We start from the raw sequence: 21,306 nt of genomic DNA on the forward strand, positions 1-21,306 counted from the left end.
CAACCAAGCCAGTCATCTTCCTTAGATGGTGGGCGGGGCTAGCTGGACTGTGAGTGGCCAATGAGGTCTGTCATTTGCCACTTTAGCAGTGGCCAATGACAGTCCCCCTCCTCCTGGAAACAGGGACCCCCCCCCCCCAGGAAAACTGCACCCAATCTCTTCCCCATCACAAAAGCTGACAATCGCAGCTACAGCAAAATTAGAGAATCAAACAAGGTTTCCCATCTTTTACAATGTGTGGGGGCACAGTGCATCCCACTCAGTGGTGCAGGTGCGGAGTGGGGAACGCTGAAACTGGAATGCATTAGTGTCTCACTGACACTTCCCTGTGCTGCTCTGCTGATGGGGAGTGAGTCAAGTGCCGGAAAAAGAGGCTTCGTGTGACGCTTGCGGCACCAGTGCCGGGGGTTGCCTACCCCTGCTGTAATTAGTCAAAGCAGTACAGAAAGATACATAAGAGATATAAAAATCTTACCATTACATTTAGATGTGAAAAGGAGGGGGGAACAAGTGCGCAAAACCAAAGTGAAAAAAAGGAATAAATTAAGGATGAGAGAAGCCGCCAAACATATAAAAAGTGTTCCCACACAAAAAAACAATAGGATAAAAGAAATATGTGGCGCTAACTAGAATGTAAAAGTAAATCAAATATCACAAAAATAATGTGACTAAATTGTGTAGCTAATGACAATTCTTCAATGTGACATCAAGTGGCTAACAGGATAATAATGTGTAGAAATAACATTCAATAAATCCAACAAACCTCATAAAGTGCATAAAAGTGAAAAAATCAAAAAAATTTAAAAAATTAAAAAAACATTTTTAGTCCCTGGGATGTGTACAGGACACGCCAAGCACCAACATCTGTCTTCATATCAGCTTCATCTGTTTGTAGCGAGCCTGTGACAGGTCCAGGAAGTGAATCTCCTCATCACTTATCTCCCAGCCTGAAGCCTTCCATCAGAAACCCGCCATTACTGGGACGATTGGAGGAGATCGATCGATTATTGGATCCCATTTGCTTCCAGACTGCAGGCTTGACTTGACCCATAGGGGTCTTTAATAGAGGTGAGGGGCTGGGGGAATCGTGTGGCGCACCACGGATTGTCGGTGATTGGAGGAATTTGAAACCAATCATTCTCTGCACATGCACTTTTGTTTTTTTGCATGAACAATAACAATATGAAGATTGCACTTGTAGAACTATGCACCTTTATTTATTGAATTAGCGGTTTTCTTGCACTCTTTTGCACTTTATGCAATTTTTTCCATTATCTGCGACTTTTGTCACTTTATGCGATTTTTTCATATGTGATTTTCTTCATTTTTATGTGCCTCATGAGTTTTATTGGATTCACTGACTGTATTTCTACATTTTTGGACTTATTTATGCGATTTTTTATTCATGCGACTTTTTTTCACTTTATGCGATTTTTATTTTTTTTTGGGATTTTTTCACTTTTATGCACTTTATAAAGGTTTATTGGATTTATTGAATGTTGTTTCTACACGTTATTATCCTGTTAGCCACTTGATGTCACATTGAAGAATTGTCATTAGCTACACAATTTAGTCACATTATTTTTGTGATATTTGATTTACTTTTACATTCTAGTTAGCACCACATATTTCTTTTATTTTATTACATTTAGATGTATTTGCTTTAAATTACATTTTAAGAGTTTTTTTTGCTTCCATTCACAGGTGTAAATAATAAAAAAAAAATCTGCATGCAAATAATGAATAAAAGTTGTAAAATAATGATGTGCACAATGAAAACTTTGCATGGACAGCTTCATCTTTGGATTTGTAATGCATCGTGCTCAAAGAATTCATGATGTGATTTTTACCCAGTGTAGCTACAGTATGTTCACTAATGGGTAAAAGCCTCTGACTGATTCTGAGCATGGGGTCTTAAATAGGGATGCAGCGATATATCGGCCGACAAAAAATATCGTCCAAAAATAGTGTTATCACAATGGCCACTGAAAAACACATTTTGCTGCGATTTTCATAGGTCATGTGACTCAAAAACTGCTTCAAAGACGCAACACGGATGCGTTTTTGCCACGTTTTCAATGCATTTTAATGGGGAGGTGCATTACACCACAGAAGCCCAATGGACCAGTGTGAAGACATACATAGAATTTAAAGGGATGCATTTTTCTTGAGCTTTTCTTGCACATTTTTTTTTGTTACACAAAAGCTTTCAATATAAAAATTAAATATAATACAATTATATATAAATATATATATATTTTTTAAACTGTCCATTTCAGTTTCAGTTTTCGGCCACGTGCATCCTAAATGTTCGGCTTCGGTGCACCACTGGTTTTAAAATCACAAAGGTAGAAACACCAGCAGTATTATATTTCTGTTTAATATTATATTATATATTTTTTTATAATTAAATTTAAATATTTTATAATTAAAGCTGCTAACATGCAGCCCAGACTGGAAAATCAGCTTCTGAATACCTTAGCCTGCAAATGTAAAATTATGGAAACTGTCATTACTAACATGCAGTGGCGGCTGGTGGTATACTTCTTTTTTTGGGGGGGGAGGCAAACAATGCACCCACGCCCCCCCCCCCTCCTCCGGTCGTTTACCAGCTGCCCACTTACCCCATCTATGGCACGGACAACACTGCCCCCCAGGCGAAGGATTCCCCTGCGTCTCCTCCTGGGCATTACTGCGGCCGTGTGTCTCCTCCCTCCGCCTTGGATAATAGGATCACTGCTCCTTTCGGCCAATCGAAAAACGGGTCTCAATATCTGCTTTCTGATTGACTGGGAGGAGAACCAGTGTGACAAGAGTGAATATTTATTCGCTCTTGTCACACAACTGGGTGGGCTTGGGCCCACCCTTTTTTGAAGCCTATTCTAATTCCTCTAGCTCTAATCACCCACTAAAAAAAAAAAAAACCCCAATTGGAAGCCATGTGTCCAGCGCCCCACATGTAGATTAGGGGGCGGGACGCATGGATAGGGGGCCGCCACTGCCAACATGTCACTCTCATTTTTGCTGTACTATCTAGTAAGTCACTGATCAGGAACAAGCATGCAATCAGCAAAGTTACATCTGCCAAGTAGCCCAGTGCCTCCATAAATAATGAAGCAAGAATAAGGATCAGAGCATGAGAAATTATGTCAGAGTAAATATGCAATGGCAGCTTCAATACAGTGCCTTGAAAAAGTATTCATACCCCTATTTATATGTGATAGACCAACACAAAGTGGCACATAATTGTGAAGTAGAAGGAAAATGATAAATGGCTTTCAAAATGTTTTACAAATAACTATGTGAAAAGTGTGGCGTGCATTTGTATTTACCCTCCCTGAGTCAATACTTTGTAGAACCACCTTTCACTGCAATTACAGCTGCAAGTCTTTTTGGGTATGTTAATATACTGTAGTAGCTTGTGCTATGTATAGTAAGTGGCCAGTGTTCTGCCAGCAGTACCAAAGACTTCCCCTTTACTGCTGGATATAGAGAGTCAATCGTACTACATCTCTTCCATTTAGGAGAGGCCTTGTATTTTTTTCATACAATAAAATACAGAATACAAAGCTTCCTCTAATTGGCTGAGGTGGAGCTGTGGGCAGAAGGCATCACAATCTCCACCTCAGCAATAACGGACCTGCAGTATGACTGACTCATTCTATAAAAGTCTTTGGTACTGCTGCGGACACACAGCACCTCATATCGTATGTGGTACCAGCTGCTACAGTATATTATAGGTTAAGCAGCTGCCAGTAAATAATTAGTTTGGTCCAAGCTATGCCAAATAAATTGTTTAAAGTGCCAAGAAAACCCTGAGTTCTCTTTTAAGCAGACTGCATTGGCAACAGCAGCATTGGACACTGTCTCAAAATGACAAAGACAAAGTTTCAGACTGGGTTCACGCATATGCGAATTGGATGCGGACTTGTCCGCATCCAATTCGCATGACAGGTGAGTGTGACCAGCTTTTAATGGAGCCGGTTCACACAGGCCCAGGGTGGCCATGGTCCCAATTTAAAAAAGGGTCCTATGTATCTTTGGGTCAGATTCAGGTGTGAATTCAGGCAAAAAATCAGGCCTGATTTGCACCTGAACCAGTGAACCGAGGCGCACTGGACCCCAGGCACGAAATCATGGCCGCATATGTGTGAACCCGGCTTCGCGCTTGCACTTGTGTTCAAGTAAATACTACATACCTCACTCAAAATAACCCATACAGGAGAATCCGTCTGAATGGAAAGGCGTAGTGCTTCAAGTGGTCCAAAAGAAGGTTCCACTTCTCCTTCTGCTATGCCCTTGTTAAATGAACCTAAAAAGTAACACATGATTAACATTGCATTAACAGAACAAGCAGATCGTAAAACAAAATGTGCCTGAAATTATTAAGCTCATTGAGATAAATTGGGGTTCCTACATTGTAAACAACTTAGGTGCCAGTTCCTTTAAGATTTACATATTCATGCTATCACTCTCTGTAAATGAGCATCCCCTCTACCACACCTTCACCTAGCTCACAACCAATTTACAGTGCCAGTGGGCTGGTGGCACCATCTACAAAACTAAAAGGTGGAAAAGCTTTTTTTGCATTTCTAAATTCAGGGTATGTAGGGCAGAGCTGACTATATGCAAGAAAGGTGGGTCCTAAGGCTATAGAACAGTGGTCAACTTACAAGGTAAAGGGGTACAATTGCACTACCTGACCTCCAAAGAGCCATGTATAATATTCATTACATGTAAAACTACAGAAGACTGTCATAGACTGAAGACTTACTAGAGGATATGTTTAAAAACTGTTCTACAGGAGAGGTTGCAGAATGAAGTTAGTAGGAGTCAACTATTAGTGACTACTTTTATTTAGGGTCCTTAAACGACTCAATGCTCCTACTACTGATTGCTGGGGCCAGAGGGCCACGTTTCAAACACCAAAGACCACATTTGGCCCTCGGGCTGCACGTTGGGCATCAGGGATAACAACAAATGGGTCCCTGAAAAGTAAATAATGTTATAAGTGGTTTTAGATTAGTTTACATAAAAATGACACCATTTCGTTTTACAGCACATCCATAAAGTATTCACAGCCCTGCACTTTTTCAACATTTTATGTTACAGCCTTATTATAAAATCAATAAAATTCATTATTTTCCTCAAAATTCTACAAACAATAGCCCATAATGACAATGCGAAAGAAGTTTGAAATCTTTGCAAATTTATTAAAAATAAAAAATGATGTACATAAGTATTTACAGCCTTTGCCATGACACTCAAAAATGAACTCAGGTGCATCCGGTTTCCACTGATCATCCTTGAGATGTTTCTACAACTTAATAGGAGTCCACCTGTGGTAAATTCAGTTGATTGGACATGATTTGGAAAGGTACACACCTGTCTATATAGGGTCCCACAGTTAACAGTGGCATGTCAGAGCACAAACCAAGCCATGAAGTCCAAGGAATTGTCTGTAGACCTCCGAGACAGGATTGTATTGAGGCACAGATCTGGGGAAGGGTACAGAAAAATGTCTGCAGCATTGAAGGTCCCAATGAGCACAGTGGACTCTATTATCCGTAAATGGAAGCAGTTTGGAACCACTAGGACTCTTCCTAGAGTGGGCCGCCTGGCCAAAATGAGCGAACAGGGGAGAAGGGCCTTAGTCAAGGAGGTGACCAAGAAACTGATGGGCACTCTGACAGAGCTCCAGCGTTCCTCTGTGAAGAGAGGAGAACCTTTGAGAAGAACAACCATCTCTCAGCACTCCACCAATCAGGCCCATATGATAGAGTGGCCAGATGGAAGCCACTCCTCAGTAAAAGGCACATGACAGCCCACCTGGAGTTTGCCAAAAGGCACCCGAAGGACTCTCAGACCATGAGAAACAAAATTCTCTGGTCTGATGAAACAAAGATTGAACTCTTTGGTCTGAATGGCAAGTGTCATGTCTGGAGGAAACCAGGTACTGCTCATCACCTGGCCAATACCATCCATACAGTGAAGCATGGTGGTGGCAGCATCATACTGTGGGGATGTTTTACAGTGGCAGGAACTGGGAGACTAGTCAGTATCGAGGGAAAGATGAATGCAGCAATGTACAGAGACATCCTTGATGAAAACCTGCTCCAGATCGCTCTGGACCTCAGACTGGGGTGAAGGTTCATCTTCCAACAAGACAACGACCCTCAGCACATGGCCAAGACAACAAAGGAGTGGCTATGGGACAACTCTGTGAATGTCCTTGAGTGGCTCAGCCAGAGCCCAGACTTGAACCCGATTGAACATCTGTGGAGAGATCTGAAAATGGCTGTTCACCGAACACCAACCATTCTTTAATTCATTTCTTTACTGCATCCGTGTGCTTCACTCAAAGTCCCGCCCCCACAATACTTTTCTGTTATAACAAATGGGATGGAGGATGGGATCTATACGGCCCCCCATTCTCATACAAAGTCCCACCCTTTCCACTCCTTTGTTCAACCTATAGGGATGGAAGCACACAACTGCACTTATAATTTACATTTTGAATATTTGCTATGGCTGCTCCTCAGCTGCTCATAGTATTCCCCTATTCATTCTCTATTTTCTCTGTGCAGTGGGAGTGTTCCCTTGCACACATCATGTGTACTGCCAACTTTATAGTTACACTTCTCTGTTAATCCCTCCCCATTTACATTCTTAATTTTGCAGCCTTATCTTTGCATTGTGACTGCGCACAGAGGTCACCGGCCGCTGCATCTATCTTCCTGTGCCACCTCTGTCCTGGAGCTGTGACGAACACTGTGGGCTTCCCCCCCGCCCCCTCTCACATTGGGTGGGTGGGGTTTCCCCCACTGCTCGTCAGCGTCATGCCTCGCATGTCAGCTGTCTGGCGCCTCTTTAGACGCCTATAAATCAGCTGGCGGCTTTACCATCACAGCTGCGGGATTATCTGGTTGGGACTGGTCACGCTGGGGTTGGCGGCCAGACAACCTGTGTGTCCCCCGCTCCCCGCTCTGTCATTGCATGACGTTGGGGGCTGTCTAGGACGGCTCTCCCGGCTGGGGCTTCCCCCCTAATTGTGATCTGCACCTGCCTTCCCCACACTCTCTTCCTCACTACATCACCTTCCTCTAGGCTCTCTTGTCCAACCGAATCCACACCAGGTAACACTTATCTCACATCCATGTTCTATTACTGTTCCCCCCCTTTCTTCCCCCCCCCTCTTTTTTCTCTCTGCCTTCCTTTTCTTTTTCTATTTTTTCCTTCCTTGCCTCCCTTCAGCACTTTACCCTTTTACTTCACCCTGCTTCTCACCCCGTCATTCTGTGTTATCACATCACTTTTTCACTTACCGCACTCCCTTCATTTCCTATGCACCATTTTTACCAGCCCCCCTCCATCCAGCTAGTCCCCCTATGGGACCTTCTCCCCTCTTTTCCTTTTCTCCCATTATCCACATTCTTTCCTCATATCTCCACCTTCACTAATTAGGGATGCTGCCGCTGTTGGCTGTACGCCGCCTGGACAGGTCCCCTCAGCTCTGGGATTGGCATTTCTGGCCGGGTCGATTCGCACGGTTGTGTTTTCCCCTCTGCGCAACCACATGCATGTAAGTACTTTGGACAAATGCATGGGTGTGAGGGGGCTTTTTCACACTCCCTGCATTTGCCAACCCTTCTTCCAGATTAACACAACGTCCTTATTATATATTTTTCATTTATAGATGAACTATCACGGTCTTGCTCCTGACGAGTGACTTAAAGGTCCAGAAACGCGTAGAGCTAACAACTGCCGTTACTACCATCCATTCATGAATCCATCACGGCCGTTCTTTTCTACCAAGTACTTTTTCTTTTTTCCCCAATGTGATGCTTTAATGCATCCTTTTACTGATTTCAGTATTACCTACACTACAATCAATCACGCTTTTATGTGACCCGTGCAACTGTAAAATACTGCCTTACCTTTTCTATGAGAGTCAAAATGCTTGTTTTTAATATTATTTTTCCTACTTACCTTACCTTTACTAAATTTTCATTGACGCTTTAATGCGCAAGCTACTTTTATGAGTATTTCTACAATACAATTAATCATGTTATTATGTGACCTGTGTATCTGTAAAATACTGTTTTATAATCTGGTTGGACAATGTATTTATATGTGATGACTTATTTTGAATACAATGTATTACTACACACAATGAACTCCCAATCTATGTCCTAAAAAAATGACTCAATAAACAAACCATTCTTTAATTAATTTCTTTACTGCATCCCTGTGCTTCACTCAAAGTCCCGCCCCCACAATACTTTTCTGGCTGTTCACCGATGTTCCCCATCCAACCTGATGGAGCTTGAGAGGTCCTTCAAAGAAGAATGGAAGAAACTGACAAAAAATAGGTGTGCCAAGGTTGTAGCATCATACTCAAAAAGGCTGTAATTGGTACCAAAGGTGCTTCACCAAAGTATTGAGCAAAGGCTGTGAATACTTATGTACATGTGATTTTTTTTAGTTTTTTATTTTTAATATATTTGCAAAGGTTTCAAACAAACTTCTTTCACGTTGTCATTATGGGGTATTGTTTGTAGAATTTTGAGGAAAATAATTAATTTAATCCTTTTTGGAATAAAGCTGTAAGTTATAACATAAAATGTGAAAAAAGTGAAGCGTTGTGAATACTTTCCGGATGCACTGTATATGAAAACCAAGAACAAACTAAATTTCTTTTATTAGTCATTTTAGATTAAGTATCTTTTCTTTTCCTACCACTAACGCTGGCCATATATGATTCTTTTTTTTTTTTATTCAACCGGTAGGTTGAATAAAAAAAATGACCAAATTTCTCCATCCACACATTTGAGGTGGATAGGGGAGTAAACACCTGCTGAAGTATTGTATTCTGATGGCAGGGAGCCTACCCCGTCCTCAGAGCACAAAGGATTGGTGTTGTCAGTTATAGTCAGTGGCACTGATTGGGAAAAACCTGGCAGGCTGGTTATATACAAATTGATCCATAGATAGATCGATTGACTTGTGCACAACCAGCCAGCCCATACATGGATTTCTGTCCCTGCACCTAAAGTAACCTACATTTACCTGGACCCAAGAACACTAACAAGTTGCACTGTCCCACTGGTCTCAGCAGTCAAAAGGTTTCAAATCACAATGTTAGATTTACTGTTATGAGTGCGGGCTAAATAAAAACTACAAACAATCCATCAAAATAAACTTACTTCATATAATATGACACACATGCACTTACTTGCCCAGAGCAAGTCTGTTAACTCACAAACTGAATTACTAATAGAGAGGAATTTGCCAGTTGCTCACCTATTTGAAAGTATCCATCGGGTGTTCTGTGATATTTAGATGGCTTACCCCTACCTTCGTGTAAAGCTTCTTTGTCAGACTGGAGGCTCTAAAATGGGAATAAAGAAAAATAAAAAAGATGATCTTAGAATAGACAGCAGGGACTCAAAATCTATAGACATACATAACCGCCCAACTCAAGGTGCCATTATTAGGTAGATGAAGTTCTGGCTAAATACTTTCTTTCCCCAACACCAGTATGGGAAGCAGCAACAACAGGCTGTGCTATAATGAGAGATTATGGAAAGCCTTGGAAATGTTTTAAAGTGGTTGTAAACCGTCACATATAGCCAGTGAAGTAGTAAGTAGTGATACACAGAGATGAAACAAATCCTCCTATATACGTTGTACCTGTTTATCTGCAGCCCACTCTCCTCTAGACCCATTCAAATTCCAGAACTTGTACAGCTTATCTGAGCTTCCAGAAAGCAGGGGCAGGGAGCTGAAGTTACACTCTGCAGATCTCAGTGAGAAGAGCCCTGAAAGCTGATTGGACAGAAGGGAATCCCCCCCCACCCCCGAGCACACAACAGAGCTGTGGCTGTCAATCACAGACTGTGTACTGGAGGTACATTCCTGGTTATCTTGTTGTCCCTTAGTGTCAGGAAAACCTGTCACAATGGATTCATGCTGATAGCAGAGGAACAAAACAGCAGACAGAAATGACACTGAGTGGTCTAGACTGAGACAAGTACACTATAGAAGGATATGGTTTGTTCATATTTAATGTCTGAGGTTTAGGCATTTAGCGTTTCAAATGCCTCTGAACATCCGTCTTGAACACATTTTTTTGTGTTCCAAAAGAAACTGCCTAGAAACGACCCTGTGTACGTGTACTAATGAGATAACAGAGGAGAATTCAGGGGTGGGTGAAAAAAAAACCCAACTGCTCTTAAAACTCAGTTTACCAGCAACAGTGTACATGAGGCCTTACAATCTCTTTAAGTCGAGGGAACTACTTTAACCACTTCCTGCCCGGCCTACAGCAAAACGATACATAAAAGAAACAAGGGGGGGGGGGGGGGCGCCTCTCTAAGTGTAGTATTAAAATAGTATAATTTATTGCACAAGATTAAAATCACTTACAAGATAGATATAAGTGGGAGTCATGCTCGTCATAAGTATATAGTCCTGGCAGTTCTACTGCATCCCACAGGCTCCTCGCGCGGGAGGAAGGGGTCAGGACTGTCTCTGTGGAATGAAAGGCTACGCGCTCGGAGTTCACAGCTCCTTTTGAGGCCAGTAGAAGGAGCTGTGAGCTCTGAGCACGTAGCCTTTCATTCCACAGAGACAGTCCTGACCCCTTCCTCTCGCCCCCTGCTGGTGACATAATTTCCTCTTCTGGCTCAAGCTGGACAGCATGGAGCTGACTATTTCCTGGTTTTCCTGAATGTACAGCTATTCAGCACAACATCACACCAGAACCTTTCCCAGCTACCTGGATCGCGCGAGGAGCCTGTGGGACTCAGTAGAACTGCCAGGACTACATACTTATGACTAGCATGACTCCCACTTATATCTTGTAAGTGTTTTTAATCTTGTGCAATAAATGATACTGTTTATAATACTACACTTAGAGAGGCGCCTCCCCCTGTTTCTTTTATATGTTTTGCAGAGTTGCTGGACACACTCTGAGGATGGCTGCCTCTTTTTAAATCACCCCCTTACCGTGGTTCAACTTTGTTTTTACCTAAAGACGGGAAGTGGTTCAGTTATCCTGACTGGGTGTCATATGATGTCCAGCAGGATAAGCCGCGATCGGTGGTGTCAGTCTGAAACACCGCATCACCGATCTCGGTAAAGAGCCTCTGACGGAGGCTCTTTACCACATGATCAGCCGTGTCCAATCACAGCTGATCACGATGTAAATAGGAAGAGCCGTTTATCGGCTTTTCCTCAGTCGCATCTGGCAGACGCGAGGATAGGAGAGCGAATCGGCTGCTCTCCTGACAGGGGGGGTCTGTGCTGATTGTTTATTAGCGCAGCCCCCCTGCGGATGCCCACCCAGGACCACCAGGGATGCCGCCAGGACCACCAGGGATGGCCATAAAGGATGCCCACCAGGTATGCCACCCTAGACCACCAGGGACATGCCAATCAGTGCCCAGGCAGCTGCCAATCAGTTCCCACTAATAATGTCTGCCAGTGCCATCAATGATGCCTATCAGTGCAATCAGTGCCAGTCATAAGTGCCCAGTAGTGCCACCTATCACTGCCACCCATAAGTACCCATCGGTGCAGCCTTTCAGTGCCCATCAGTGTTGCCTATCAGTGCCCACCAGTGCCGCCTATCAATGCCCATCAGTGCTGCATATCAGTGCCACCTCATCAGTGCCACCTCATCGGTGCCGCCTTATCAGTGCAGCTTATCAGTGAAGGAGAAAACTTACTTTTTTACAAAATTTTATAAGAAACAAAAGAAAAACTTTTTTTTTCCAAAATTGCCATTTTTTTTTTTATTTGTTTAGCAAAAAATAAAAACCACAGAGGTGATCAAATACCACCAAAAGAAAGCTCTGTTTGTGGGAACAAAATGATAAAAATGGTATTGAAGTGGTTAAGCAAGTTGGAAGCTTGAGAAAAGCATAGGCAAGTAAATTGGAAGAAGTGGGCTTATCATCTTGTCAAAAAGAGCCTAGGAAGAATAAAGAGATAAAGATCCCCCTGAGCCACAAGTAGGAGCTCTGAGGCCAGTATTACATTCCATAGGTGCATGGTGCTGTGTTTGTTTGGGGCGCACACTATGGTGGCATGTTGCAGTATAGCATTTATGGTATATTTAGAAGGTCTAGTTCAAATGGACAGTAAAAGGGGTACCCCATTTTTATGTCTGAGCACCCACCCATTAAGAGTTCTATCGTATCTCTGGATACTGCCATTGCTGACCTCCCCAGAATACTAGTTGTCTGGCTGTCTGTGGAATAAGTTTTTGTGCCACAGCAAGGTTTTCATATTTATGAAATGTCATCCAACATTTCTAATGTGTTCAGAAGGATAACTCTACTGTTCCAACATTTAGCCACCAGTGTGAAACAGTGTAAAATAACCTGGTGTAAGTGAAATGTTGTGCAAAAAGACTTGTGTAAAGACCAGTGCCCTTAGGACACAGCACTTCATACAGAAGAATCAAGAGAAGAATCAAGGCAAATACAGGATAACAGGCTGTACTGGGAACATCAGCTGCTGTATTTATAGTGATATGCTTGAAAGACAGCAATTTAATTATGCTGCAGGGGCTAAAATCACAAGTCATATTAATGAGTACTTACCGGTATCTTGGTCTTTGGAAACTGTTTAATGGTTTCCATTTTGTGTATCACTTAACACTTATCATCACTGCCATTATATAAAAAATAAGTTTATGTAGAAATGCTTCTTGTGGCTGTTTGTATATTCATCTTCATTGTCATTCGGCTCAGTAAATATATATTAGGCTAGGTTCACATATGAGCAGGTGCAGGACTGCATGTAAAATCACACCTGCAGCAAAAAACGTGCTACTGTTTAGCAGATGCCATTAATTCTAATGGTAACCCCACGCACTGTAAACCAAAGCTGGGAACCGCAAAGCACTATGTGATTTCCCTGTGGCTGCAATTTTTTCATAGTTACAGCGGCCCATTCTTTTGGATTGGCTGATGTGCACGCATAAGTGTGGCAATGGGGAAACCGGGATAGTGTGAACCTAGCCTTAGGCTATATTTACATTAGTGTGGGCTGTGGAAAGCTGTGTAATCGCCTTCCTGCACCCACAGAAAAAATGTGATGCAGTTTAGATGTGTGGGGGTACCATTAATCCCCGTGGCACCCCACGCACTGGAAACCACACTGCACTATGTAGTTTCCCTGCGGCCGCGTTTTCTGAAAAGGTGCAGGGACCTTTTGCCTGCATTTACAGTGGGTACAGCAACCCATTTAAATGAATGGGCTGCTGTGCCCGACCAAACGCAGTCACAGATGTGAACCAGGGCTTATAGCTGAACTTCATGTAGATATACTAACACATTAATGAAGTTATGTATTTATTAAAGTAGGATTACAGGATCGATCTATCTAATTCTAAAAATGCTCCGACCCACCTTTTAGCACCTATACTAACTATATGTTCCAGTCACGTGATCTTCCATGTGTCGGCCAGTGCTGTCTACAGGGGAGAGGAGAGGGTACTCTGACAAAGGCTGGCATTCCTAAGCAGTTTCGGTTTATTTCTCCCATAGGCTATCCATTGTCAGTGCTCCCTGCTCTTCCCTGAAGCGGCTGTTAGGTGGCACAGGGAAGCTGATCACGTGACCAGAAATAGGTACTCATATACATCTTTCTTCTACAGCAGGGGTGTCAAACTCAAATTCATCGGGGGCCGCATCGACAGGATGGTTGCCCTGAAAGGGCCGGTTGTATCAGTAGGGCAGGGGTCAGGATTGCGCTACATACAGAGTGCAGGGGTCAGGATTGCGCTACGTACAGAGTGCAGGGGTCAGGATTGCGCTACGTACAGAGGGCAGGGGTCAGGATTGCGCTACGTACAGAGTGCAGGGGTCAGGATTGTGCTACGTACAGAGTGCAGGGGTCAGGATTGCGCTACGTACAGAGTGCAGGGGTCAGGATGGCGCTACGTATAGAGTGCAGGGGTCAGGATTGCGCTATGTATAGAGTGCAGGGGTCGGGATTGCGCTACGTATAGAGTGCAGGGGTCGGGATTGCGCTACGTATAGAGTGCAGGGTCAGGATTGCGCTACGTATAGAGTGCAGGGGTCAGGATTGCACTACGTATAGAGTGCAGGGATCAGGATTGCACTACGTATAGAGTGCAGGGATCAGGATTGCGCTACGTATAGAGTGCAGGGGTCAGGATTGCGCTACGTATAGAGTGCAGGGGTCAGGATTGCGCTACGTATAGAGTGCAGGGGTCAGGATTGCGCTACGTACAGATTTTAGGATTGCGCTATGTACAGAGGTCAGGATTGCGCTACATAGAGTGCAGGGGTCAGGACTGCACTGCGTACAGAGGTCAGGATTGCTCTACGTAGAGTGCAGGGGTCAGGATTGTGCTACGTACAGAGTGGAGGGGTCAGGAGTGTACTATGCAGTGTGCAACATCTCATTTCCACCCCTCCTCCTTGGTTCTGACCTCTGCACCCATCACTCTTCTCCCATCCCCCACCTCTGCACACATCTGCCTCCACGTGGCCCCCCCCCCCCCAAGTTTCCTCACATCTGCACTCTCTCCTACCTTCCTACCTGGCCCAGCTCTTGTACAACACAAGTGCTTAAACAGCCTGCCCTCAGGACGCAGCCCGCTGGATGGAAAAAAAAAAAAAAACAGAGCTGTCAGCAATCACTCGCTGTAGGGACTGGGGAGGCAAGAGAGCGGAAGTGGAGAAAGAGCGACGGTGGTGGTGGAGACAGAGTGGCTGTGGAGGTGGAGACAGAGCGGCCGTGGAGGCGGAGACAGAGCAGCATCGGAGGCGGAGACAGAGCGACGGCGGACGCAAAGCTGAGGCAGGGGTGGAGACAGAGCGGAGGGGAGATGCTTACTCTTATTGTCATGGAGACTGGCCGCGCACCGCTCATGGGACTGAGGAGGATGTTTTCCCTTGTTGCCTTGGATACCTGCAGAGAAAAAGAGGTAGCGGCCGAAGGCTGCTGTGTGGGCCACATGATAAGACCTGGCAGGCCGCATTTGTTTGCCACCTGTGTTCTATAGGGTAGTTAGTATAGCTGTTAGAAAAAGGGGGGGGGGGCAGATTTAAGATTAGTTAGGTAGATCCTAGAATTCTATTTTAAGAAACAGCCCACCATGTGGTGCTGATGTGCTAGCTGTGAACATACTGGCTTGAAAGGAGAGTTGAGAGATAGCTTCCTAAGTGTTTTGCTTCTCCTTTATTATCCAATCAGCAAGTTAGGGGTGTGTCTCAAGCCTCTCGTAGTGTTGCAGTATACTGCCTGGCAGGGGTACCTAAATCACCATTGCAGATAAAGCATTAGCCATATACAGAATTTATACGATCTGACAAGAGAAAACAGAGCCATGCACAAACTGTCAGCCACGTGAAACATGAAAAAAAAATGGCTACACCTAGTCCTTTCCATGCCCTTCCAACAAGCTTTACCCTCTCACGGGCTTAATCGCAGAGACCTCTACGATTAAACCTATGAGAGTGTGAAAGGTGTTAGAGGGGTGTGGCATGGGAGGAGACTAGCTGAAGCCGCATATGTTTCACGTGGCTGACAGTTTGTGCATGGCTCTGTTTTCTCTTGTCAGATGGTATGGATCATTGAGCTGGATGAGCGCAGTAGCTTGGAGCGGTGCCTCATTATGGGATCAAAATCTATAGAAGCTAGTTATATATTATTTACTGGTTTTAGTTAGAGCCAGCATACACTTTACAGAGTACAAACAGAACCATTCAATATTTGTAAGATTGATGGGCATACCAATCCCCTATGTGTGTACATGGATCCTCTTTATATAAATATAGACATTAGGGTATATAGAAAAACAGCAGGATTTTTTTTAGCAGCTTACCTGTAAAATCCTTTTCTTGGAGTACATCACGGGACACAGAGCACTATAGTAATTACTATGTGGGTTATAGACCACCTTCAGGTGATGGACACTGGCACACCCTAAACAGGAAGTTGCATCCCTATATAACCCCTCCCATACCGGGAACACCTCAGTTTTTGTAGCAAAGCAATATACATATACATATACCCCAGAAGAAGAGGGGCGGGACCTCTGTGTCCTGTGATGTACTCCAAGAAAAGGATTTTACAGGTAAGCTGTTATAAAAATCCTATTTTCTTTATCGTACATCACGGGACACCATAGTAAATACTATGTGGGACGTCCCATAGCAATGCTATTTGAGGGGAGGGCGCCAACAGACTTGAGGATCTATACTGCTGCCTGCAGCACACTGTGCGCAAAGGCAATATCCACATGCCCTTTTTTACATCCACTTGATAAAATCTGGTGAATGTATGGACTGCAGACCAAGTTGCGGCCTTGCAGATCTGAGCCATGGAGGCTTGTGATGCACTGCCCCAGAAGCACTAACCGCTCTAGTAGAGTGCACTTTGACATGAAAAGGTGAAATTTTACCTTTTAACCATTAGGCCTGAATTATAATTTGCCGAATCCACTTAGCAATAGTTGATTTTGACGCTGCCTGTCCCTTCCTAGGACCCTCTGGTAGCATAATAAAACATCAGTCGTCTTTTAATAGACGTTAAATGCTCTCACTACATCAAAATAATGTAGTGAGTTCTCTACCCTAGAATCTGGTTTTAGAAAAAGACAATGGTAGGACAATATCTTGGTTTAGGTGAAAACCTAAAACCACCTTAATAATTAAATATGACTTCTTTACAGGAAAGAGCAACCAACTCTGATACACTTTTGCAGAGGGTATAGCAACCCGAAACACTATTTCCCTTGTCAGAAGGACCAAGGGAGTATGCTGTAACGGTTCAAAGGGCTGTTTTTGCAATACCAACAAAAAAAGTTCAGGTCCCAAGGGTTCAAGGGTGGTCTAAATGGCGGAATAAGCCATATTACCCCTTGTATAAAAAACCCTGGACCAAAGAATGCGAAGCAAGCGGTCTATGAAATAAGACCGATAAAGCCGAGCCTTGCCCCTTAAGAGTACTCAAGGCCAGCTTCATTTGTACTTGTAGAAAAAAACAAGAATTCTACCTATGTTATATTTCCGAGGGTGCCAACCCTTGGAATGACACCAGGAAACATAAACCCTCTAGAGTCTATAATATATGACTCTAGAAGCTGGCTTCATTAGTGAAGGTAGAAATCACTGACCCGGAGAGAATACGTCTCTTCAGAATGTGGGCTTCAAATAGCCAACCCGTCAAACTTAAAGTTTGTAAGGTAGGATGGACTATCGGCCCCTGTGAGAGTAGGTCTGGCTGTAGTGGAAGGGACCATGGATCCTCCACCGCCACCTTTACAATTTCTAAATACCAGGACCTTCTAGGCCATGCTGGGGCTACAAGAATTACCAGCTTTCTTTCCAGCTTGATCCTGCAAAGAAGCCGTGGCAGCAACTGAATAGGGAAAAAATCCTAACTCAGTGAAAACTGACCCCATGGGGTCACCACGCATCTGTCTCGCATGCGAGTGGATCACTTGTCCTTGACATAAAGTTGACCAACTACATGTTGAACCTGGACGCCATAAGACCTACGTCCGGGATCCCCCATCTTTGGTATATAGCCAGAAAGATTATGGGGTGAAGGGACCACTCCCCCGGGAACAACTGCTGGCGACTCACGTAGTCTGCCTGCCAATTCTTTATTCCCGGAATGAAGACTGCTGATAGGCATCTTTCCTAACAACCTCATGCAAAGGCGAATGGAGGGATCTCTTTTCGACCTGACCATCTGCACCAGCTCTCTTATGGCGTTGATCTTTGCCTGAGGCAAGAACACCTTTTTCTGGGCTGTGTCTATGATTAGACCCAAGTACTCCAGCCTATTTCAGCGGTTTTAAGGAAGACTTCTCAAGTTTGAGAATTCAACACAGAATTTTCAGGTATTTGATTGTAATGCGCACGCTTTGCTCCAAACGAGCTAACTGGTCTATTAGCAATAGATCATCTAGGTACGCCAAGACTGTTATGTCCTGTGCCCTTAACCTGGCTAGAGGTGGGGCCAGAACTCTTGTAAACACCTGGGGTGCTGTAGCTAGCCCAAAGGCTACATACTGAAAATGCTGCTATTCTATGTTGAACTGCAGAAACCCTTGGTAAGAGGGAAATAGGAACTTTATAACAGCTTACCTGAAAAATCCTTTTCTTCGAGTACATCACGGGACACAGAGCCCCAGTATTTACTAAATGGGCCATATAGGCAGCACTAGGTGATGGACACTGGCACACCCTAGACAGGAAGTTTAGCCCCCTATATAACCCCTCCCCTTACTGGGAGTACCTCAGTTTTGTAGCAAAGCAATATATGTGCATTAGAAGAGGGGGGGAACCTCTGTGTCCCGTGATGTACTCGAAGAAAATGATTTTACAAGTAAGCTGTTATAAAAATTCTATTTTCTTTTTCGTACATCACGGGACACAGCGCCACAGTATTTACTGAATGGGATGTCCCAGAGCAATGCTATCTGAGGGGAGGGAGACACAAACAAAAGTAGGGTGCAATCAGACCTTGTACCGCTGCCTGCTGCACACTGCGCCCAAAAGCGATATCCTCATGCCTTCTCACATCCACTTGAATCTGGTGAATGTATGGACTGAAGACCAAGTTGCGGCCTTGCAGATTTGAGCCATGGAGGCCTGATGATGCACTGCCCATGAAGCACTAACAGTCCTGGTGGTATGCGCTTTGATTTGAAAAGGTGGAACTTTCCTCTTCTAACCATAAGCTTGAACAATTACCTGTCAAATCCACTTAGCAATAGTAGATTTCTACACTGGCAGCCCTTTTTCAGGCAACACAAACAAAACATCCGTTTTGCGAATCTGAGCAGTCGCATCCAAATAGGTTTTGACCGCTCTCACTACATCCAGAGAATGTAGTGACTTTTCTTCCGTAGAACAGGGATCTGGAAAAAATGAAGGCAGAACAATATCCTGGTTTAGATGAAAACCTGAAACCACCTTCGGTAGAAGGCTAGGATGAGGACGCAACACTATTCTATCCTTATGAATAATTAAATATGGCTCTTTACAAGAAAGAGCCGCCAATTCTGATACCCTTCTTGCAGAAGAAATGGCTACCAGAAAAATTAGCTTCCTTGTCAAAAGGACCAAGGGAATATGTCGTATCGGCTCAAAGGGCTGTTTCTGTAATGCCGACAGAACTAAATTCAAGTCCCAAGGATTCAGGGGAGCTCTAACCGGTGGATTAAGCTGCGCTACCCCCTGTATAAAGCTTTGGACCAAAGAATGCAAAGCAAGCAGACATTCAAACAATACCAACAAGGCCGAGACCTGGCCCTTAATAGTACTCAAGGCCAGCTTCATTTCTAACCCCATTTACAGAAAAGCAAGGATGCTACCTATGACATACTTTCTGGGATGCCAACCCCTGGATTCACACCAGGAGACATATGCCTTCCAGACTCTATAATAAATGACTCTGGAAGCTGGCTTCCTTGCATTAATCAAGGTAGAAATTACTGAGCCTGAAAGCCCAGGATTCTTCAGAATGTGGGTTTCAATAGCCAAACCGTTAAATTTAGCATTTGTAAGGTAGGATGGAGCACTGGTCCCTGCGATAGCAGGGTCCATAGGGGCCCTACCACCATCTTTACTATTTCTGCGTACCAAGATCTTATGGGCCACCAGAAGTACCGACTTCTTTTCCTGCTTGATCCTGCGAAGAAGTTGTGGTAGCAGCAGAATAGGAGGGAATGCATAAATCAGTGAGAACTGATCCCACGGAGTCACCAAAGCATTTGTCCCACATGCAAGTGGATCCTTTGTTCTTGACACAAAGTTGTGAATCTTGTTGTTGAACCTGGATACAAACAGATCTACGTCCGGGGTCCCCCATTTTTGGCATATAGCCAGGAAGATGTCGGGGTGAAGAGACCATTCCCCCGGGAACAACTGCTGGTGGGGGGGCGTGGCCGAGCGATGGCAGAGTGAGGACGCACACCTCGGAGCTCTGTGCAGGGAAGCCCTGAGAAAGAGCAGATAACGCTGACAGGGAGAGCCGGAATTCATGCCAGGGGACCGCAAACACCTGCTGGACTTGGGGGCACAGAAGGGTTCGGAAATTACCCACTATTTCCTGAGGCAACACGCTGTTTCCTCCCCCGCTGCCCTGGCCAAGATGGCGCCGCCGCGAGTCCTCCCGACGAGTGCCGCCGCTTCATCTAAGAAGATCACTCAGACGGGACCTAACGCTGGAGGCGACCGAGCAGCTCAGGATGACAAGTCAGCCTCCCCCATACTATCCCCTATAATTCCAAGCACAGACACACAACTCAGTTGCGGTCATGCAGGGGAGACAGGCAATAATGCTGAGGGCTCCTTCAGAGACATTGTGGCAGGTCTGCCCACAAGGCAAGACCTACAGGAAATGGCGACATCCATAGTTAATGCACTCTCCAGGGAACTACATGACTTGCGCCAACAAGTGGATACAGTGGAAGAGAGGGTCACTGTTTTGGAATCCTCCACATCCACTTCTGACGCCCGCATCGCCTCTATGGAGCAGGAGCAGCGTGGCTATCGCCGCCATCTTGTGGAGATACAACTAAAGATAGATGACGGCGAGAACAGGAGCAGACGCAACAATTTGCGCCTCCGCGGCATCCCTGAAGCCACCATGGGTTCCGACCTGCGCGCAACGGTGGTAGCTATCCTGAACCGGGTTCTCGGAAAACCGCCGGCTACAGAGCTGGAGCTGGATAGGGTCAACCGTATCCCAGGACCCAGAGCGCCTCCCGCAGCGTCCCAGGATCCCGACGCTGTGGACCTACCACGAGATGTTCTTTGTAGGGTGCATTTCTTTAACATAAAAGAAGAGATCCTGCGCCTGGCATGGGAACGCGGCCCGATTGACTTTGACGGTGCGATGATCCGGATCTACCCTGACATCTCCGGTGTAGTAAGGAGGGGTTTGGGTTCCTGGAGGACTGGGCCGACTTCTCAGTCGGTAACCGGTACTATAGAAGGGACGGACTGCACCTAAATGAGGAGGGTGCAGATCTGCTGGGAATGAAGATGGCCAAAAAGTTAGAGGGGTTTTTAAACTAGGCGATGGGGGGGAGGGTCCAGAGACAGTGATAGCCAGTGCGGAAGATATTCCAGAGGGTAGTATTGGGGGCATTAGTGGTAGGTTAACCAAAGCACAAAAACACAAGGTGAGTATAGTAGCAAGTCCAAGTTGCAATCTTGAAACACCCAATACGAGGACAATATGCGACCGGTCTAAACTATGTGGCATGTTCACCAATGCCAGGAGCCTGGCGGACAAGATGGG

At 44.7% G+C, this 21,306-nt stretch overlaps 1 protein-coding gene across 1 annotated transcript in view; it reads right to left on the reverse strand.

Moving 5' to 3' along the window:
* The window catches only part of MGAT4B (alpha-1,3-mannosyl-glycoprotein 4-beta-N-acetylglucosaminyltransferase B), a 992,488-nt gene that overhangs the window by 23,307 nt on the left and 947,875 nt on the right, over positions 1-21,306 (reverse strand). The window contains exons 13-14 of the mRNA XM_073621056.1: positions 9,304-9,391; positions 4,200-4,312 (exon numbers count right to left, since the gene is read on the reverse strand). Coding sequence (XP_073477157.1) covers positions 4,200-4,312; positions 9,304-9,391 — 201 coding nt within the window. The remainder of the gene's footprint in view (positions 1-4,199; positions 4,313-9,303; positions 9,392-21,306) is intronic.

The sequence above is a fragment of the Aquarana catesbeiana genome, linkage group LG03 (assembly GCF_042186555.1).
Source record: "Aquarana catesbeiana isolate 2022-GZ linkage group LG03, ASM4218655v1, whole genome shotgun sequence".
Taxonomy (NCBI): domain Eukaryota; kingdom Metazoa; phylum Chordata; class Amphibia; order Anura; family Ranidae; genus Aquarana; species Aquarana catesbeiana.